This window comes from Peromyscus eremicus, chromosome 22 (genome assembly GCF_949786415.1).
Source record: "Peromyscus eremicus chromosome 22, PerEre_H2_v1, whole genome shotgun sequence".
Lineage (NCBI taxonomy): Eukaryota > Metazoa > Chordata > Mammalia > Rodentia > Cricetidae > Peromyscus > Peromyscus eremicus.
In genome coordinates, this window is record NC_081437.1 from 36,730,843 (window position 1) to 36,749,184 (window position 18,342).

An 18,342-nucleotide genomic window follows, 5' to 3' on the forward strand; every position below is an offset into this window, starting at 1 on the left:
CCCTGTGTTCTCTTAAGATGTTTTCAAACTGCAGCAAACAGTCCATCTACAAGACCATAGAGAGCAAGGCTCAGGAGTGCTTCCAGGAACGCAGTAACAAGGTGTGTGGCAACTCCAGGGTGGACGAAGGAGAGGAGTGTGACCCGGGCATCATGTACCTCAACAACGACACCTGCTGCAATAGTGACTGCACGCTGAAGCCCGGTGTGCGGTGCAGGTGAGAAGTGACTGCACGCCGAAGCGGGTGTGCGGTGCAGGTGAGAAGTGAGTGCACGCCGAAGCCGGTGTGCGGTGCAGGTGAGAAGTGAGTGCACGCGGAAGCGGGTGTGCGGTGCAGGTGAGAAGTGACTGCACGCGGAAGCGGGTGTGCGGTGCAGGTAAGACGTGAGTGCACGCGGAAGCGGGTGTGCGGTGCAGGTGAGACGTGAGTGCACGCGGAAGCGGGTGTGCGGTGCAGGTGAGAGGTGAGTGCACGCGGAAGCCGGTGTGCGGTGCAGGTGAGAGGTGAGTGCACGCGGAAGCGGGTGTGCGGTGCAGGTGAGAAGTGAGTGCACGCGGAAGCCCGGTGTGCGGTGCAGGTGAGAAGTGAGTGCACGCGGAAGCGGGTGTGCGGTGCAGGTGAGAGGTGAGTGCACGCGGAAGCCGGTGTGCGGTGCAGGTGAGAGGTGAGTGCACGCGGAAGCGGGTGTGCGGTGCAGGTGAGAAGTGAGTGCACACGGAAGCCCGGTGTGCGGTGCAGGTGAGAAGTGAGTGCACGCGGAAGCCCGGTGTGCGGTGCAGGTGAGACGTGAGTGCACGCGGAAGCGGGTGTGCGGTGCAGGTGAGAGGTGAGTGCACGCGGAAGCGGGTGTGCGGTGCAGGTGAGAAGTGAGTGCACGCGGAAGCGGGTGTGCGGTGCAGGTGAGAGGTGAGTGCACGCGGAAGCGGGTGTGCGGTGCAGGTGAGAAGTGAGTGCACGCGGAAGCGGGTGTGCGGTGCAGGTGAGAAGTGTCCCCACAGAGCACGGGGCGTGGGTCGTGAGGGTCCAGATAACGGGAGCTTGCAGTGCAGGCCCCTGAAGTAAAGTGTGTGTTGTGTGTAAGAGCCTGTGTGTGTGCAAGCGCAACGCTTTAGGGAAATATTTAGACCTGTTTTAAAAAAATCCTTCACCTTGCTTGCATGACCGCTGATACATCCCCTTTTGTATTGTATTAATTTTTTGAGACAGGGTCTCATTATATAGCCCTGGCTGGCCTTCAACTCTTCATCTAGACAGGCTAGTGTGGAACGCACAGAGATTACCTACCTTTGCCTCCCCAGTGCTTGAGATTTGTTTTTATTTTAAAATTAAGCTTGGTAGTGACTGCCTTTACTAGTTGTCTCATTGGAGTTTAAGAATCTTTTTAAAGCAGGCATGGTGGGGCATGCCTTTAATCTCAGTACTGGAAAGGCAGAGGGAGGCAGATCTCTGTGTGTTCGAATCCAGCTTGGTGTACATAGTGAGCTCCAGGCCAGCCAAGACTACACAGTGAGAGCCTATCTGGGGAAAAAAATCATTTTAACAAAAAAGTTAACTCATCAAGGCACTCATAGCTGTGTCTTTTACAGCAGCAAATATCGGAACAGTCCAGGATGGTAATATTGGGACATAAATTGTTACTATGTATCCACATAATAGAATGATGTGGAGTGCTGTTTCATGATATCAGGCAGATTCCGAATTGGAAGGTACTTACATTTCCATTCTTTAAGTGCCGGATGGACCAGTGTTTGGTGAATTAGTCATCTGTGCGGTGTGCCTTTTAACTTGTAGATTCTCATAGGGAGTGGGATGGGACTCAGGCTGCATTGTTTCGTGGCCACTGGTGCATCCCTGGGTTTTTTCTTAACTAGTTAATGAAAACCAAGAATACCAAAAAAGGTGATTGCTGTGGGTACTCTTTCTTGCTGAAGTGTGGCATTGATGCTTCCCCACATTAGGAAGGGACACACACAGTGCAGAGAGCTCCAGAGGCGTCAGGCTGGGCAGTGGTGACGTGGCCTGGGGTCTTGTTTCAGTGTTCAGGTCACTAACAACCATAGCATCAGAGGGTGGGGCTGCCGTCGGCACTCAGGGGTGTTTGTCTGCTCTTCCACAGTGATAGGAACAGCCCTTGCTGTAAAAATTGTCAGTTTGAGACGGCCCAGAAGAAGTGCCAGGAGGCCATTAATGCCACTTGCAAAGGCGTGTCCTACTGCACAGGTACGCGTTTCCGTTGCTCCCCGGGTGTCCGTGGCGGTGAACATGTATTTGGAAATTGGGGTCAAGTTTCTTTCAGGTGAAAACAGCCCCTGAGCCCTTGCTCTTTGCTAGTGCGTGACAACTGCTGTGTCCTGAGACTGTTTTAATTGGTGTTTGCCTCCAGGGAATAGCAGTGAGTGCCCCCCACCAGGAGATGCAGAAGATGACACGGTGTGCTTGGACCTTGGCAAGTGCAAGGCTGGAAAATGCATTCCCTTCTGCAAGAGAGAGCAGGAGCTGGAGTCCTGTGCGTGCGCCGGTGAGTGCTCGGCGTCCTGTAGCTGGAGACAGCCGTTTTTCGGTCTGTTGCTCCCTGCTGCTCCTAAAGGGGAGAAGCAGACGGATGAGGGAAACAGCAGGCTGGATCGAAACAGCAGGCTGGATCGTTGGTTCGTGTCTGCAGACAGGTCTGTGTTCAGACCCTGGCTTCCCACCAACCTGCGTGTCTGCAGACAGGTCTGTGTTCAGACCCAGGCTTCCCACCAACCTGCGTGAACCCATTCCCCACTCCATTCAGACCGTGGCAGGCAGGCAGCTGCAGTGTAGATTGGGAAGGCATTGAGGGGAGGGGGGGAGGACCGTCCTCACCCCCCTCACATGACGGCTAAAGCACAAAGGCAGCAACAGCTCTGTTCATGGCACTAATGGAGCAGACTCCTTGAACTTAACCAAAGCAGTTTCCAGGATCCAAGTCCTGTAGGTGGGATTTTCAGAATTGCATTTGTGTGCATGCACACTCACATGCACAGTGGGCCTTCCTTGTGCACTTACAGTCAAAGGATCACTTGGGGGGGTCAGTTCTCACCTTGTACCACGTAGGTCTCAGGAATCAAACTCAGGTTTTCAAGTTGGCAGGCAGTGCCTTTACCTACTTTGCGGCCCCCCCCCTCCCCCGTGGGACTTTGGATGATGCCATCAAGGTCTGCCCCCCTCTCATCCCTGTGGGGGCAGTCTGGAAAAGCAGCCTTTTTAATGCTAGCCTCACAGTTTCCTTGGGTTCCCATGCTCTTATTTTTGGAATCACTAGGTCTGAAGGGAGGCTTAAGGACATCCAGGGCCTGGCTGGACTCCCATTTCCCACTTGGCTGTGGAGCTGGTGGATTGATGCCAGTTCTGTTGCATATAGAGACCTCACGGTTAAATCCTGAGGCTGGGAACTCCTCCACACACTGGAGTGAGTGGTTCCTCCCCGTGGGTCACTGTAAGGCCAGCAGGTGCTGGTGTGCAGCTCAGCAGCAGAGAACCCGCCTAGCCTGCATGCACGAGGCCCGTGGTTGGAGCCACAGTGCCTCAGAGACCACACAGCTGCCAGTAAACGATTGAGTGACAACGGGCTTGGAGGGACAGTCACCTTTGTAGTCAGCACGGGAGCCTTTGCTGTGTCCTCCTTGGCTTTCTTCCTGAAGATAAACTTAGGTCCCCAGAGCAAATGCAGACTGTGGAGGTGAATTTTTCATTCTGAGTGTCTCCACAGCTCACCTGGTGCTTTTACCCCAGGTGATGATGTCACAGCTGCATTGGCCTCATGCAGGACAGGCTTTACACAGAACTCAAGGACACTGACAGGGTGACAGGAACGCTGGGGCAGAGGGACACATTTGCAAGAACGTTATGCAGGTTTAGACTGAGAAGACACTGTAATCATCAGACTTTTCTGTTAGTCTCACTTTGTGCCCCTGGCTTCCTAGATTTCACTAGGTAGACCTGGCTGGCCTTGGAGTCACAGAGATCTGCCTGCTTCTGATCCCCAAGTGCTGGGATTAAAGGCGTGCACTACCACACCCAGGTAATAATGGTTTGAACTCGAAGAGCTGAGGAATTATGAAGTTAGAAACTGTTAGCTGAATATGGAGTTGTGGCCCATTTTCTTTTCATGGTGCTAGACCTGGAACTCAAGCCATCACATACCCCACACAGGCAGGCTGTCTCTGACTGGAACCGTCAGCCTTGGATAGGGTCAGCTTTTACCATCTGGGAGGGAGGGAGGGAGGCCGGGGGTGGACTGGTGTCAGCGGCCCTTCTCTTTCAGACACCGACAACTCATGCAAGGTGTGCTGCAGGAACCTCTCCGGCCCGTGTGTGCCCTACGTGGATGCAGAGCAGAAGAACTTGTTTTTGAGGAAAGGGAAGCCCTGTACAGTCGGGTTTTGTGACATGAATGTAAGTATTGTGTCCCCCTTGTCTGAGACTTTGGGAGCCTCTCCTACTGTGGAATTCTGCGTCTGTAGAGAGGCCAGGGTCCCACTCAGGTAACAAAGCAGCCTTGGCCTCTCCTACTGAGTGCCTCCTTCAGAATCACAGCTTGAGAAGGTCTGAGTCTGTGTCCATTGTCCAAGCCTGGGAATCGGGCTCTGTGTCTGACCAGCCAGGGTTACTGCTGAGATCTGGTCTCAAAAACAAACAAGTAAGCTTCCTCCCCAGGGCTGCTTCTCTGCGCTCGGGTGTGAGCTCCAGTGACCCTAGACGACCTGCCCACTCCTGTCTGCACCGTCCCTGGAAGCAGGCACTGGTCCGAAAGGTCACAAGACGCCCTTTGCGTTTAGACGCCTCTGACTGCAAACTCAATACTAACGTGTGGGTAGAATGGTTGTCCTCCTGACTGGCTGCTCCAGCACGAGTTTGTCTGAGCCTTATCCTGGCTGTTCTGAAAGTGGACTTCTGGGCTGGATGTGACAACACACTCCTGTGTTCTTAGCCATCAGGAAAACAGACAGGCCCAGTTTTGCGACACAGGATACCCTGTCTGAACACCCTCACCCCACCGTGCACCCAGTATTTTTTAAGGGACTGATTGTGAAGGTGTAGACCTCCTTCCTCAGGTGTCTTCCTATTAGAATTACCGTCCTGTACTCGAGGTGGCCACCAACTGAAGTTGTTTAGGTGCCCATTGTTTTTCTGAGGATTTATTAGTTCTAAAAGTGTTGTTTGGGATAGCACAGTGTGTTTTCTCCTCATAGGGCAAATGTGAAAAGCGAGTACAGGATGTCATTGAGCGTTTCTGGGATTTCATTGATCAGTTGAGCATCAACACTTTTGGTAAGTGAACTATTTCCTGCATTAACAAGGGCTGAGCGGATTTCCATGGGGACTGAGGTGTGGTTCAGAATTTGTGCCGTAACCCTACAACAGAAGACAGCTATTCACCACATCGGTTCTGAAATACCTGTTGGGGATTAGAGAGATGGCTCAGGGTAGCAAACTGGTTTTTTCTTCCAGAAGACCCTGGGTTCAATTCCCAGCACCCACATGGTGGATCATAATTACCTGTAACTCTAGTCCTAGGGATCCAACATCCTTTTCTGGCCTCTCAGGGCACTGCATTCATATGGTGCACAGACACATGTGCAGGCAGAACATGTGAAAATAAAGGTTAGAAGTCGGGCTGGAGAGGTGGGTCAGCAGTTAAGAGCACTGACTGATGTTCCAGAGGACCCGGGTTCAGTTCCCAGACCATCTGGTGTTTGATTACGCCAGAGTTTAGAAGTTGGGCAGGGTAGCACATGCCTTCAATCCCAGCACTCGGGAGGCAGGTGGCTCTCTTGAGTTTGAGGCCAGCCTGGTCTACAAAGCGAGTTCCAGGACAGCCAAGGCTGTTAGGGAAACCTTGTCCCAAAAAAAACCACACACACACACACACACACACACAAAAAAAAAAAAAAAGTTAAAAAATACTTTGTTGGCTAAGACGAAACTAACTCATCATTCTTGTGTATGTTGCATGCGTGCGTTTTCAGAGAGTGGACCAACTGATCTTGGTTCAGTCTCGGGACTGGTTTGATCTAAGAGTTATTTACCAGTAGGTCTCAGGTTTTGCAGAAGGCAAAAAACCCCTAGAATTTGGCTGTAAAAATGACAGTCATCTTCAGGTAATACTGTGCTGGTCTGCTGGCACCGTGGACCTAGAAAGCACACCCAGTACTCTAGTTTCCTCACCCCAATCGTTCTGCAGACGACTTGTGAAGTTTGTGGTTGAGACATTCACTGTTTGGAATTATTCACAGGGAAGTTTTTGGCAGACAACATCGTAGGGTCCGTCCTGGTTTTCTCCTTGATATTCTGGATTCCTTTCAGCATTCTTGTCCACTGTGTGGTAAGTCACCCAAGTTTAAGTGATCAAACATTTTACAGAAGTGTTGAGCAGCTCCAGGTTGAAAGACAGATGTACAGTGTTGCCAGTGCTACTCTACATGTTCTAAGTCAGCTTGCCTCAGAATCTGGTGATCTTTGGACAGAATGGGAGCGGGTACTTAGCTTGGCCAGGAGAGCTTCCCTTGCTCGCCCTGTGCTGGGTGTTCCTCCCCAGCACTGGAAAAACTAGGTCCAGCAGGGCCTGCTCTCAGGAAAGAGGCAGGAGGACCATGAGCTCAAAGTTGACCAGCCTCAGCTCTGGAGACATGGTGACGCGGTCAGCATGAGACCCAGCAGGTTCTTTCCCCAGGACTTCCATGGTTGGAGGAGAGAACTGACTCCTCAGAGTGGTCCTCCCTCCTTGTAGGCTAAGTACACTCGCACACAAAGTAACATGCTTTTTCAAATGTGTGTGTACTTTGCCTTTTTTTTTTTAAACACAGGAGAGCATTTAGCTGGACTTGCCTGGGGCTGACTTGGTTATGGGGAACAACTGTAAACATTTCAGATATTCCCATGTACTGTGTAGATGTTGACATTGTCGTGTACAGTGTTCACATCTTTACAGATAACAGTTACCTGTTAAATTAGACTGTCTTTAAAGGTGCTTTATACATTTTGAGTTTTAAAGCGTCTGCCTTGCATGAGTAGGGAGTGGTGCCTACAGATGAAGGACGAGGCTTGCTGTGTGCAGCTCTCTCGTGCTCTCCTGGCCCCGCAGTGTGGACAGTGCTAAGGTGGGGCCAAGGCGGAGCTGCTGTGAAGGGAGGCTTTGTTAGAAGATGCATCTCAGGACAGCCGCACCGGCCCTCCCGAATGCTAGATGTGGACCATGGCTAATCTTGATTTCAGAGCAAAACCACTTCGTGATGGTTTGTTTCTGGCCACGGAAGGTGGTCGTGGCCCAGTTCTTGGTGCTGCCTTTCCCTGTCAGTTAGCGTTCGGCCTCCTGCAGAAATACAACACGGGGATCTAGACTCAGTTCTGTGAAAGGCTGTGGGTTGGATGGTGAAGTCAGGACGGAGGGAGGCTGCCAACTGTCCCAGTGCCCAGGCGCTGTGGCTATGGGCTGATGCTGTTGCACACACCCCTGCCCAGTGTAAGACACCTGAGAAAGACAGGACGGAAGCCCATCTCTCGTGTGCGTCGCTTAGAGCAGCGGCGCTTCTTGCCTGGGAGCTCAAGTGTGTTCTCAGCTATGAGTCTGTCCCTTGGGTTTCTTTTTGGTAGCAGACAGACCAGAGGCCCCAGGGGTGCCAGGCACCTGCTCCAGGGCTGAGCCACGTGCCTGCTACCACTCTGCAGTGGGGGCTGAGTTCACTCCGCCTAGGATAGTGAACAGGAAGCACGCACTGGTGGAGGGGTGGGCTCCTTTTAGTTTTCATGACATTTTTACTTTCTGTTCCTCCTAGGACAAGAAACTGGACAAGCAGTATGAGTCCCTGTCTCTGTTTCACCACAGTGTAAGTATACACAGAAGACAGAAGAGCAGACTCAGCAGGAGCTCTTCCTCCTGGGCTCGTGGGGGTCACAGGGATCTGATTGGATGGGATGGCCTGAGGAAGTGACTTAGTTGCTGGTGGAAATGTAGCGGAGAGGAACCCTGGCTTCCCACAGCCACCGGTGCCGACTCAGCCTTTCAGCACTGACTTCTTGTGTCGTGGCTCTTGGTAGACACAAGGTGTCAGCGCCTCGCCCTGCACTCGAGCACAGCCCAGGCCTACTGCAGTGTGCTGTACTGACTTTTGATTCCTTTTCCTCACCCCTGGACCCGTGTCTTTCCAGAACATTGAGATGCTGAGCAGCATGGATTCGGCATCTGTTCGCATTATCAAGCCTTTTCCTGCACCGCAGACCCCAGGTCGTCTGCAGCCCCTGCAGCCGGCCTCCATGATGCCGCCAGTGTCTGCGGCTCCAAAGCTGGACCACCAGAGGATGGACACCATCCAGGAAGACCCCAGCACAGACTCCCACGTGGACGACGATGGCTTTGAGAAGGACCCCTTCCCCAACAGCAGTGCGGCTGCCAAGTCCTTTGAGGACCTCACTGACCACCCGGTCACCAGGAGTGAGAAGGCAGCCTCCTTCAAGCTGCAGCGCCAGAGCCGAGTGGACAGCAAGGAGACTGAGTGCTAACGGGGCCTCACATGTGCAGATGTTCTGTAGAGCCGACCCAGGAACACGCAGGCACTTAGTGGATGCTGTCAGGGGACATGGCACCCTCTGTGGGTGTAGGCCCCTGGAAGGGGTGAGGTAAATCTGGCTTATTTCAGGTTTTGGGTTTTTCTTTTATAATCTAAAATCTACTTTGACCTGTGGTGCAGAAGCAGAAAATAAGGCTCGATCAAGTTCTTGGTGAAGCACTGAGGACGTCTGCAGTCTGTCTGTCTGTGCACTGTAAGGGTCTTCGGACCACAGTGAAGCAGTTAGTAGTGAGGATAACTGGAACAGACTTATTTATTTCTTTTCCCTTCAAGTAAAAGCAGAGGAACCTGTTGTATGTACATTGTCTCCAGATGTCGCCTGTCTTGGCACTGGAACTTTTTGCAGATGGAAAGTCAGTCCTGTCTGTACTTAGGGCCGTATTGACTAAGAATGGTCCTGTCCAGGATGAAGACTCGAGCTTTGGACGAGGTCTGCAGTAACAGCCACGTGAACCAGAGATGACCGAGTCACTGTTAGGCCCTATTCACTGGGCAGTTTCTCTGGCTGGAGAGTTGGCCCAGCAATTAGGAGTGCCCGGTTCCACTCCCAGCACCCACATGGTGGCTCTTAGTGCTCTAACTCCAGTTCCAGGGGATCTGATTGATGCCCTCTTCTGACCTCTGCAGCACCAGGCACGAGTGTGGTGCAGACATGCAGGCAAAATGCTCACATAAAATAAAAAATCAGAAATTTCGATACCCACAAAACCTGTACTACTTCCCAACACAACCAGAAAGAACTTGACTGCTGCTTGTGACTTTGAGTAGGCAAGCTGGGACTCTTACCAGAACCGGTTCTCAGCAGGCCGGGTGTGCTGCCGCTCTCCGCCTGGGGCCCAGCCCGGAAGAACTGACCTCCAGATCCAGCAAGGAGATACGCGCGTGACCTCTGGCTTTAGTACTTCAGGATCCTGGATGCTCTGTACTTACTGTGTGAAGGATGAATACCATTAGCCTCAATTCTGATTTCTATAAAGTCTAGTTATAAGAGCATTTCTTCTAAGAATTGGAATGTGCTCACCAGCCACCACATATTAACCCAGATAACTTGTAAACTGAGGACGCTAACCAAACCTGTGCCTTGTCTCTCCGAGGACGTCTGTTACACTAATACTTGAACATGTACCTTGTGGTATTTGCTCTTTGAACTAGCCATGATAGTCTTATATTTTGAGGATTTGCTATAAGGTGAGTGGGGTGTGTGGGTTGTATGTATGAATCAAAGTTCTTGGCAAAATATAAGAAAAGCATTTTTATAAAATTGTGACTTTTTAAACAAACCAAAGTTGTCCTTACCCTTTTTTTTTCTTTGCCATGTACAGGCTTAACAAGCTGCTCAGGGTATGTTCTGTAGCTGTGGCATTGATAACTGTTTGTCATTAAATACTCAACACCAAAACAAAATGGGTCCAGAATAACATTTCCCTGAAAAATAACTTATTAATGCTGACAAATGTTAGTGGGTTTTTTGATCAAGAGTCATGAACAGGGGGGATGGAGAGATGGCTCAGTGGTTAAGAGCAGTGGCTACTCTTCCAGAGGACCCAGGTTCAATTCCCAGCACCCACAAGGCAGCTCACAACTGTAACTCCAGTTCCAGGGGATCTGACACCCTCACACAGATATACATGTAGGCAAAACACCAATGCACATAAAAAATAAATCTTAAAGTCATCAACAGAAGTTAATCTTGAAAAAATGTTTAATCAACTGAATTACCAACTTGAGGTTATGTACATGAAGTTATTCTTGAAATGTTTGTGAATTACCAGCCAGTGGCACCATGAACCACTCCTTCCTGGGAGGGTTTCCCAGGCCGACTAATGGTCTCCGTCCCCCAGCAGACTCAGCTCAGGCTTTGCTTCCTCTACATCCTTCCAGTAAGGAAGCAGCCACGGCAGAGAGGAGACCTTCTTGTCCAGCAGCGGCCAGAGGTTTAAGAACAGAAACTCGTTTCCCATTGGTGATAAATGCAGGCCATCTGATAAATAAGATGAGAAGTCCTGGGGGGAGAGGAGGAATGTGTCACGTACCTTCCTTGGGGCAGCCGACCAGTGACTGGGACCACAGTGGCCGCCTGTGTGTCTCAACAGGGGTTTGTGTACAAGACCCTTGCTGCCTGTGCTCCTGTGTCTAACATCGTCATCCTGGGTCCGAGGGCCTGTGATCCACTAGCATTAAGAAAGCGCAGGCCCTAGGATGTGGGCAGGTTCGGGGTGATGAGAACTTGACCTCCTGGACCAGAGCAGGAAGGCGGTGTAGAGCCCAGTTTCCCATCACTCCTGTCTAAACCCAGGATTTACTCGGGGCCCGTTCTAACTGGGAGGAGTCTTCCTTCGCCTGATCTCTGTGGAGACTGACAGAGACTGAGGATTCCAGTGGCCTTCCTCATCTGGAGGTTGTGTAAGGAAGGCACTGACTGCATTAAACCAGGAAAGACTTGTGAGGCACACCAGGCCGTGGTGGAAGACACTCCCCAGGACTCCACTGGATTCTTTAACTCATGAGGTGTACGGGCCTGGGGAAGGGGTGCACATAGGCTGTGACAGCACCAGGAGGCCACAGGACAATTTGTAGAGTTGGTTCTCTCCAACCAAACCACCAAGCAGGTGTTTGGGATCAAACTCGGGTCCCCAGGCTTGGCAGTTAAGTGCCTTCACCAGTTAGCTGGCCCTGAAGAGGTTTGTACTAAAACTCGAGGAGAGTAAGCACTGGGGCTGCGGTGGCAATTCCACCTGGGGACAAAGCTCAGTCAAGGATGCTGAGGCCGACTCGAGTCCCGGGCCTCCAAGAGCCTCCAAAGGTAAGCGGAACACTTCTCGGAAAAGTACTGGAGTCTGTGAGGTTCTCAAGTCGGCAGCTGTTCTTGGGTGTCCTGGGGCTAACGGTCTCTACTTTCCAGTCCCTCTTCACAGACCAACTCTAACACCATCAGACCCTTCCAGGTCCATGGGGGAGGGGGGGGGGATTGAGAACTGGGGGAGGTTAGCGTCTGTCCCCATCCCTCAGCTCCTCCCTGGGCCTCAGCATCCCAAGGAAACGCCCTAGAGAACAAACGTTTTACTAAGGAATAAGAAGGAGCCTGGGCATGAGACTCAGCAGAGTGCTTGCCTAGCACATGCTCGGTCCCCAGGACCCCACTCCCCAGGGTGGAGGTGGGAAGTTCAGAAGTTCAAGGTTATCCTCGGCTACAAAGCAAGTTCCAGGCCAGCCTGGGAGACCCTGCCTGAAAAAGGGGGAGGGTGAGGAGATGGGTCTGACTATGCCTCTCATATGCTGAAGACCAGGACCATGTAGAACCTGAACACTGTCCACTGTCCTCACCCTAACCTGTCACTGCGGCCTCATCTCGACGCCACAGAGCTGGAACCACGCACGTGACTTCAGAGCCTCCTTTCCTACCAGCTCTATTCACGTTTTGGGCATCAGACTTGGCCTCCTCGCTGCCCAGGACTCCGTGGACGCGGGTCTACCCAGTCACCTACAGAAGGATGGGGGGCTCGAGTCTAGCTTTGGGCCTGGGGTGGATAATGCTGCCCAAACACTACAGAGGACAGTCACGTCCTCCGCCAGTGCACGTGACCTCACTACAGCGGACAGCTGGTCCTCCGCCGCCGGCGCGTGTGTGACCTCACGATGGTCCAGCCCCCTCCTGAGCGGCTGCAGTTTGTGACAACCAGCTTTTCCCTGTGCGTTTGTTTTCAGGCTTTAAGACAAAGTAATTCAACTGGAATGGGTTTTGTTAGTGAATATATGTCACCGTCTTATCTGAACTCTGTCCTGCTCTTACAGACAGGAAGTTGGCCATTTATGGTGCTAGGGTAAACTCAAGCTGAGGGCCTGGTTACCCCTCCAGGCCTCTGCCGTCTTTATGCTCTTTTTGGTGAAAAGCATGGCTGACATTTATGTCCTTTGAGACATGGTTGTACGTAGCCAGGCTGGCACAAACATGCTATGTAGCTAGGGCTGGCCTTGAACTCCTGATCCTTGTACCCTCACCTCCCATGTGCTGGGATTTACAGGCATGCATCACCATGCCTGTCTGAAGAGCCTTTCCAGAAGAGCTGCACATACCCGCTTCACCTCTGTGATCCCAATAACCCTGATGGGACTGAGAAGGCCACAGTACCTGCTTGTCCTTCTGCATCAGGGTCCACAGGTCAAGGACATCAGTCCCACAGTCTCTGGCTACTGTTAGACACGCATTCGCATATTCACCGGCAACCGAGTTCAGGCGATTTAATTTGCAACCTGTTGGGGAAAGCTCCAGAGTGTCACTGGCCAACGTACTGCTGGTCCAATGGCGCTACGCTCACTGGACCGTTCCTGAGTGCCACTGGTGCCTGCTGGCCGGCCTGGGGCTACGGCAATGGCACTGCTCTGCACAGCAGAGGACAAAGGAGCAACCAGCTGTGGTAGCCTCTTCTGCTCACCTTCCAGGGCCCCGGAGCGGGAGCATTCGGCACCCACAGGACCCTGCTCTGCTCACCTTTCAGGGCCCCGGAGCGGGAGCACTCGGCACCCACAGGACCCTGCTCTGCTCACCTTTCAGGGCCCCGGAGCGGGAGCACTCGGCACCCACAGGACCCTGCTCTGCTCACCTTTCAGGACCCCGGAGCGGGAGCACTCCGCACCCACAGGCCTGCTCTGCTCACCTTCCAGGGTCCCGGAGCGGGAGCACTCGGCACCCACAGGACCCTGCTCTGCTCACCTTTCAGGGCCCCGGAGCGGGAGCACTCGGCACCCACAGGACCCTGCTCTGCTCACCTTTCAGGACCCCGGAGCGGGAGCACTCCGCACCCACAGGCCTGCTCTGCTCACCTTTCAGGGCCCCGGAGCGGGAGCACTCGGCACCCACAGGACCCTGCTCTGCTCACCTTTCAGGGCCCCGGAGCGGGAGCACTCTGCACCCACAGGACCCTGCTCTGCTCACCTTTCAGGACGCACTCCTTCTCCCAGGCGGCTTCGCACAGCGGGGGCGGGGTGATGAGAATGATCCGCTCCCCGGGGATGTCCACAGACCTCAAGTACTGCACCATGTCTGTCAAGTTAGCACGGTACTCCTCCAAGGGCACGTGCTGCTTGGGGTTCTCATCTGTTCAAGACACGGACACCTCAGTCTGGACACTTCCAAAACAAGATGAATATACTTTGGAGAGTTTCCACCCTAGACAGGTTCTAAATTCACTAGACAGCTAGGACGGGGTCTCATTATGTAGTCCTGAGGGGAACTCACCAAGAGCCTCCTCTCCCTGCCCCCACCTCCCAAGTGCTGGGATTAAACTACGGCACGCCCACACCCAGCCGAAGGTTTATGTCGTGCTCGGAAGGGAACTGAACTCAGGCCTGTACACCCTAGGCAAGCAGCAGACCCAATCTTTGGCATTCCTAGGCCTTTGTGGTGGTTTTGTTTTTGGTTTTGAGACAGTTACTCTGTGTAGCTTTGGAGCCTGTTCTGGAACTCAGAGAGATTCACCTGCCTCTGCCTCCTGCATGCTGCATGCTGGGATTCAAGGTACACGCCACCACCGCCAGCAGGCCTTTGTGTTTTGAGACGGTATCTTTCCTACTGTTAGCTCAGGCTGGCCTGGACCTTGCAGAGCTCTGTCTTAGGCTTCGGTGCTGAGACCACAGGCATGTGCCACCACTCCCAGGCAGGAATCTAGTTTTGCAAATTTAGTGTGTCTGACGAACTGTTGATACCAAAAGACATAAAGACGAGACTCCCTGCTTAAAACCAGTTATGTATACTGCTCACAGCTCAGGCCTCAGAGGCTGGCTGGGGCATTTTGAGTGTTCTGGTCTTTTCTCTAGGTTCCCCACCATGGGTAAAGCTGGCTCTGTGGGCTGTGACATGAGACTGCCCCAGCTCTAATCCCACCTGTCACCTCAGGAAAATGTCGAACCTCCTGAAGCTCAGCATCCTCACTGGGGAATGAGGGGGCTGGCGGGTCTGCCTCTCAGGATAGCTGTGAAAATAGTGAGTGTGTAAAACCCTCACCAGGCTGCGGAGGCTTGCTTCCAGTCAGGCTGGCACACAGCACAAGGCTCTCTCTACAGACTGTGCAAACCACGGGATGTAAAAAGTTACCCACGAGCCTGCCAGCCAGGCCACTGCTGGCGATTGGACATATTTCTCTGGACCACGTGTAATTTGAGAGAGAGAGGAAAAAAAAAATACATATATCAGGCCAGGTTGTGGCACACATCTATCATCCCAGCACGTGAGAGGTAGAGGCAGGGGGATCAACTAGCCTTAGCTACCTGGTGAGTCTGAGGCCAGCCTGGGCTACAGGAGATCTTGTCTCTAACAGAACTGACACTCCTTTCTCACCAAAGGCCAGCCCTCCGCTGCCAGCTGGACCAGCTGAGGACACGAGAGTGTAGGAGCAAACGATGGAAAGTAATTTCAGGTGGGCCGACAAGACAGTCATGTGAAAAGGGAGCCGGAGAGTACCTGAGCCAGATCGGACCACATCAAAGCCCAAAGGAACCCACACAGGTGAGCTCCAGGAACTCACTGTTCTCTGGAAAACTCTTACTGGGAGACACATACAAACATGTAGTGGCTGGAGTCCAGGAGAAACAAAAATGATCTAGAAGTGCCCTTACCTTTGAGTGAACAGTCATTGGCACCGAAGAAAATTGTAACCGCCACGGGGTTGTCCGTACCGCTCCCTTTCCTAATTAATCTTGGGAGGATAATCTTGGCCCATCTGGTATTGTACCCTGAAAATCCACGATTCAGAACGTCACATTTTCTGAAATAAAACGGGTTAAAAAAGATGGGTTATGACAGAGTGGCTTTCCTGGAAGCGCTCAGACCCTGCCTGGCCTCCCGTATCCCTCAGTGAGATAAGAATCCATACAAGGGGCTAATTCTATACGTGTTTGTGGGTGGCTCGGGGTGCATCTACAATGGACCTTCTGATGGGTGTTAATCTGAGCATGTAGAACGTCAGAGACCCGCTAACAGGCGGGAACTCAGTGGTGTGAAGGATTGTAGGCAAGCACCCCAGTGAACACGAGTGCTGCCTGATCTCACGGGGTGGCCAACTCCACTGTGCAGAACCCGAGTACCTGCCTGTGTCCCTTTAACACGCCGAGGAGGAAAAAACGCTAACAAATGCAGACCCACGGTTTGTGTCTTTACTCTTCAGAGGAGGCTTCCCACTAGGAAGCAGCTGAATCCAATCTGGATCTGGGAACTGTTCTCACCTGACAAGTCGATCGGCCAGCAATGCGCCCCATCCACCCTGCTGGAAAGAAAACTGAAGAGAAAAGCCGTTACTATCCACAGCCAGACAATGCACAGGTGTCGGCCAGGCCCTTTAGGGGCAGGGACGACGTCCTGACACCTCCAAGCTTCTTGCCATCCTTGCTTGGGAGGGTATCGTGGGGGCCACTGTGCTTCACTTGGTAGCTCTCTGGAAATGCGGTTTTCTTCCTTCAATGGACTCGAACCAATCACCTACATTTTACTGCGACTTAACATTAGACATTTGTTATCTGTACTCTGTTGAGTTAGAGGATGACATTGTGTTATCTCCACAGCTGAAAACCAAGGAAGCCAATGCTCTGATTTCCCTAACAGTCATGGCAGTCCTCGGGCAGCAATACGCCACCTTGGCCACCTACAAACACCTAAAAGTGACCAGGCCCTGTGGATAAGTGAGAGTTGATTAGCTTGAACTGTTTGGGAGGCCCCCAGGCAGTGGAGCCGGACCGTCCTTGGTGCATGGGCTGACTTTTTGGAGCCTGGGGCCTATGCTGAGACACTTTGCTCAGCCTTGGTGTAGGGAGGAGGGGACTGGACCTGCCTCGGCTGAGTCTACCAGGCTGGACTGACTCCCCAGAGGAGACCTTGCCTTGGAGGAGGTGGGAGTGGGGGGTGGATTTGGAGGGAGGGCTGGGGGGTGGAAGGAGGGAGGACAGGGGAATCTGTGGCTGATATGTGAAATTAATTATAAAATTTATATATATATAAAACAATATAACCATTAAGAAAAACATCAAAAGAAAAAAGAACACCTAAAAGTAATGTTGCCCATTATTAGGGAACGGCATGCCTGAGCATCTGAAAACCACGGGGAAGTGGGTTTGCTTCCGAGGGGAGGCGTCTTGAGGAACTTCCTTAATTGGGAGTCAAACGCTATCAGGTGAGAGGATTACTTTTTCCTACTGTTGGAAGCATTTTGTTTTCAAAACAACTTGGTACTGGACCTGCGCCACGAGAGAAAGCGAGGGATGAACCGGCCGGTTCAAAGTTCAAAGTGGCTTCGGCAAGGAACCCGCAGGGAGCTGCGGGAAGCGAACGCGGAGCTGCTCCAGACCCCTAAGCCCTTCGTGCAGCCCCGACGCGCGCCGGGCCATGTCAAGTCCCTTCCCCCGTGCACCCCCGACCATGTAAAGACCCCCGTGCAACCCCGACGCGCGCCGGGCCATGTCAAGTCCCCCCCCCGTGCAGCCCCGACCATGTAAAGACCCCCGTGCACCCCCGGCCATGTAAAGACCCCCTGAAAAGACGCGGACTCGGGCAGCCCGGGCGCCCACCCCAGCCCGCAAAGATGCACGGCCCTCGGAGTACGAGGGAACCGCGCCAGGCCCGCCCGACAGGCGCGGACGCAGCCGAGGGTGCGGCGGGTACCTGCGTGATGGAGTCCCCGAAGAGCAGCACGCGAGGCCAGATCAGAGAGCTCCCGCTGGCCGCCCGCTCGCACAGCGCCATGGAGGCCCGGGCTCGGAACAGCCGGTCCGCGCCGGATGTGGAGGCAGCGGGGGGCGGGGCCAGCCGTGGGCGGGGCCAGCTCCGGGCCGCCGCTCTGCGCTCCTGCCGCCTCCAGCGGCCGTTTCCGGGCCCGTGAGTCGGTAAACCAGGGCTCTCTCGGCCGGCCCACCCCGCACTCCATGGCTCCGGGACCGGCGATGGCTGGGGTGTCCTGGAGACTTAGCTCAGTGCCCAGCGCAGGCTGGCGCACCCGTCCATCACCGGCCACCTTGATGGACACAGCCAAGCGGCTGCTCTGAAAGCCAGAGCTGTCCAGGGACTTGACTCCAGACCTCCGGACTCCACAGCATCGTGCCCCAGGGTTAAAACGAATGTTTGGCTTTATATACAAAATGTTGTATGATACGAGGGCCCTAGAGTTTTGACACAGGCCAAAGACATGGGAACTGGGCTGTTTTACAGACAGTTCATTTTAAGGAAGCGCAGGAGTGTTTACACACCGAGTAGGGAAGTACATGGGCAGGTGACACAATGCGACCCTGTGGCCGGACAGTGAGTGTGCTCTGGGAGAGAGCCGAGAGCCACCCCTCCCTGCACCCGGTGACTTCCTGGCCTGAATTCTATGTACTTTAGGAATAAAAATATAGTAGTGAGCTAATCCACACATCTGTCGTAGAACCAGCTCTGAACTGAGTGTGCGGATCCCACACAAAGGAATGAGTCCTGAAAGTTGTCGATGTTACAAACATAAACCGAGGAATTTGGGAAGGGTGGAGGGCGGGTCCCAAACCTATGGCACGGTACTTCAACTCAAAACAGACATGCCAATATGGCCACTGCTTTTCCTTTCCGATGTCCAGGAAGACGGATCCCGAGGCAGCCGCTGGAGTATCTTAGGATCCTGCAGGCGGAATCAGCTCGTGTGGGAGGCGGCTCCTCGAGGACAGGATGGTTCGAGAACGGTGGACAAGTGGTCCGGCAGGAGTCAGGCCATTGGGTGTAGAAGGAAACAGGCCACCCCG

The 18,342-nt window shown here is 53.2% G+C and overlaps 2 protein-coding genes across 3 annotated transcripts in view; one reads left to right on the forward strand and one right to left on the reverse strand.

Moving 5' to 3' along the window:
• Positions 1-9,745, forward strand: part of Adam17 (ADAM metallopeptidase domain 17) — a 48,389-nt gene extending 38,644 nt beyond the window's left edge. For both annotated transcript variants that reach the window (XM_059248679.1, XM_059248680.1), the window contains 8 exons: positions 18-217; positions 2,118-2,221; positions 2,385-2,519; positions 4,290-4,420; positions 5,218-5,296; positions 6,262-6,350; positions 7,801-7,851; positions 8,174-9,745. In XM_059248679.1, coding sequence (XP_059104662.1) covers positions 18-217; positions 2,118-2,221; positions 2,385-2,519; positions 4,290-4,420; positions 5,218-5,296; positions 6,262-6,350; positions 7,801-7,851; positions 8,174-8,524 — 1,140 coding nt within the window. In that variant the 3' untranslated portion in view covers positions 8,525-9,745. The remainder of the gene's footprint in view (positions 1-17; positions 218-2,117; positions 2,222-2,384; positions 2,520-4,289; positions 4,421-5,217; positions 5,297-6,261; positions 6,351-7,800; positions 7,852-8,173) is intronic.
• Positions 9,746-10,276: 531 nt separating this feature from the next.
• Positions 10,277-17,372, reverse strand: Iah1 (isoamyl acetate hydrolyzing esterase 1 (putative)). Its single transcript, XM_059248681.1, has 6 exons — positions 17,240-17,372; positions 15,811-15,863; positions 15,205-15,353; positions 13,526-13,687; positions 12,722-12,843; positions 10,277-10,595 (listed from the first exon to the last, which is right to left on the reverse strand). The coding sequence occupies exons 1-6, from the start codon at positions 17,318-17,320 to the stop codon at positions 10,413-10,415; spliced, it is 750 nt and encodes a 249-aa protein (XP_059104664.1). The 5' UTR covers positions 17,321-17,372; the 3' UTR covers positions 10,277-10,412.
• Between the last annotated feature and the right edge of the window lie 970 nt (positions 17,373-18,342).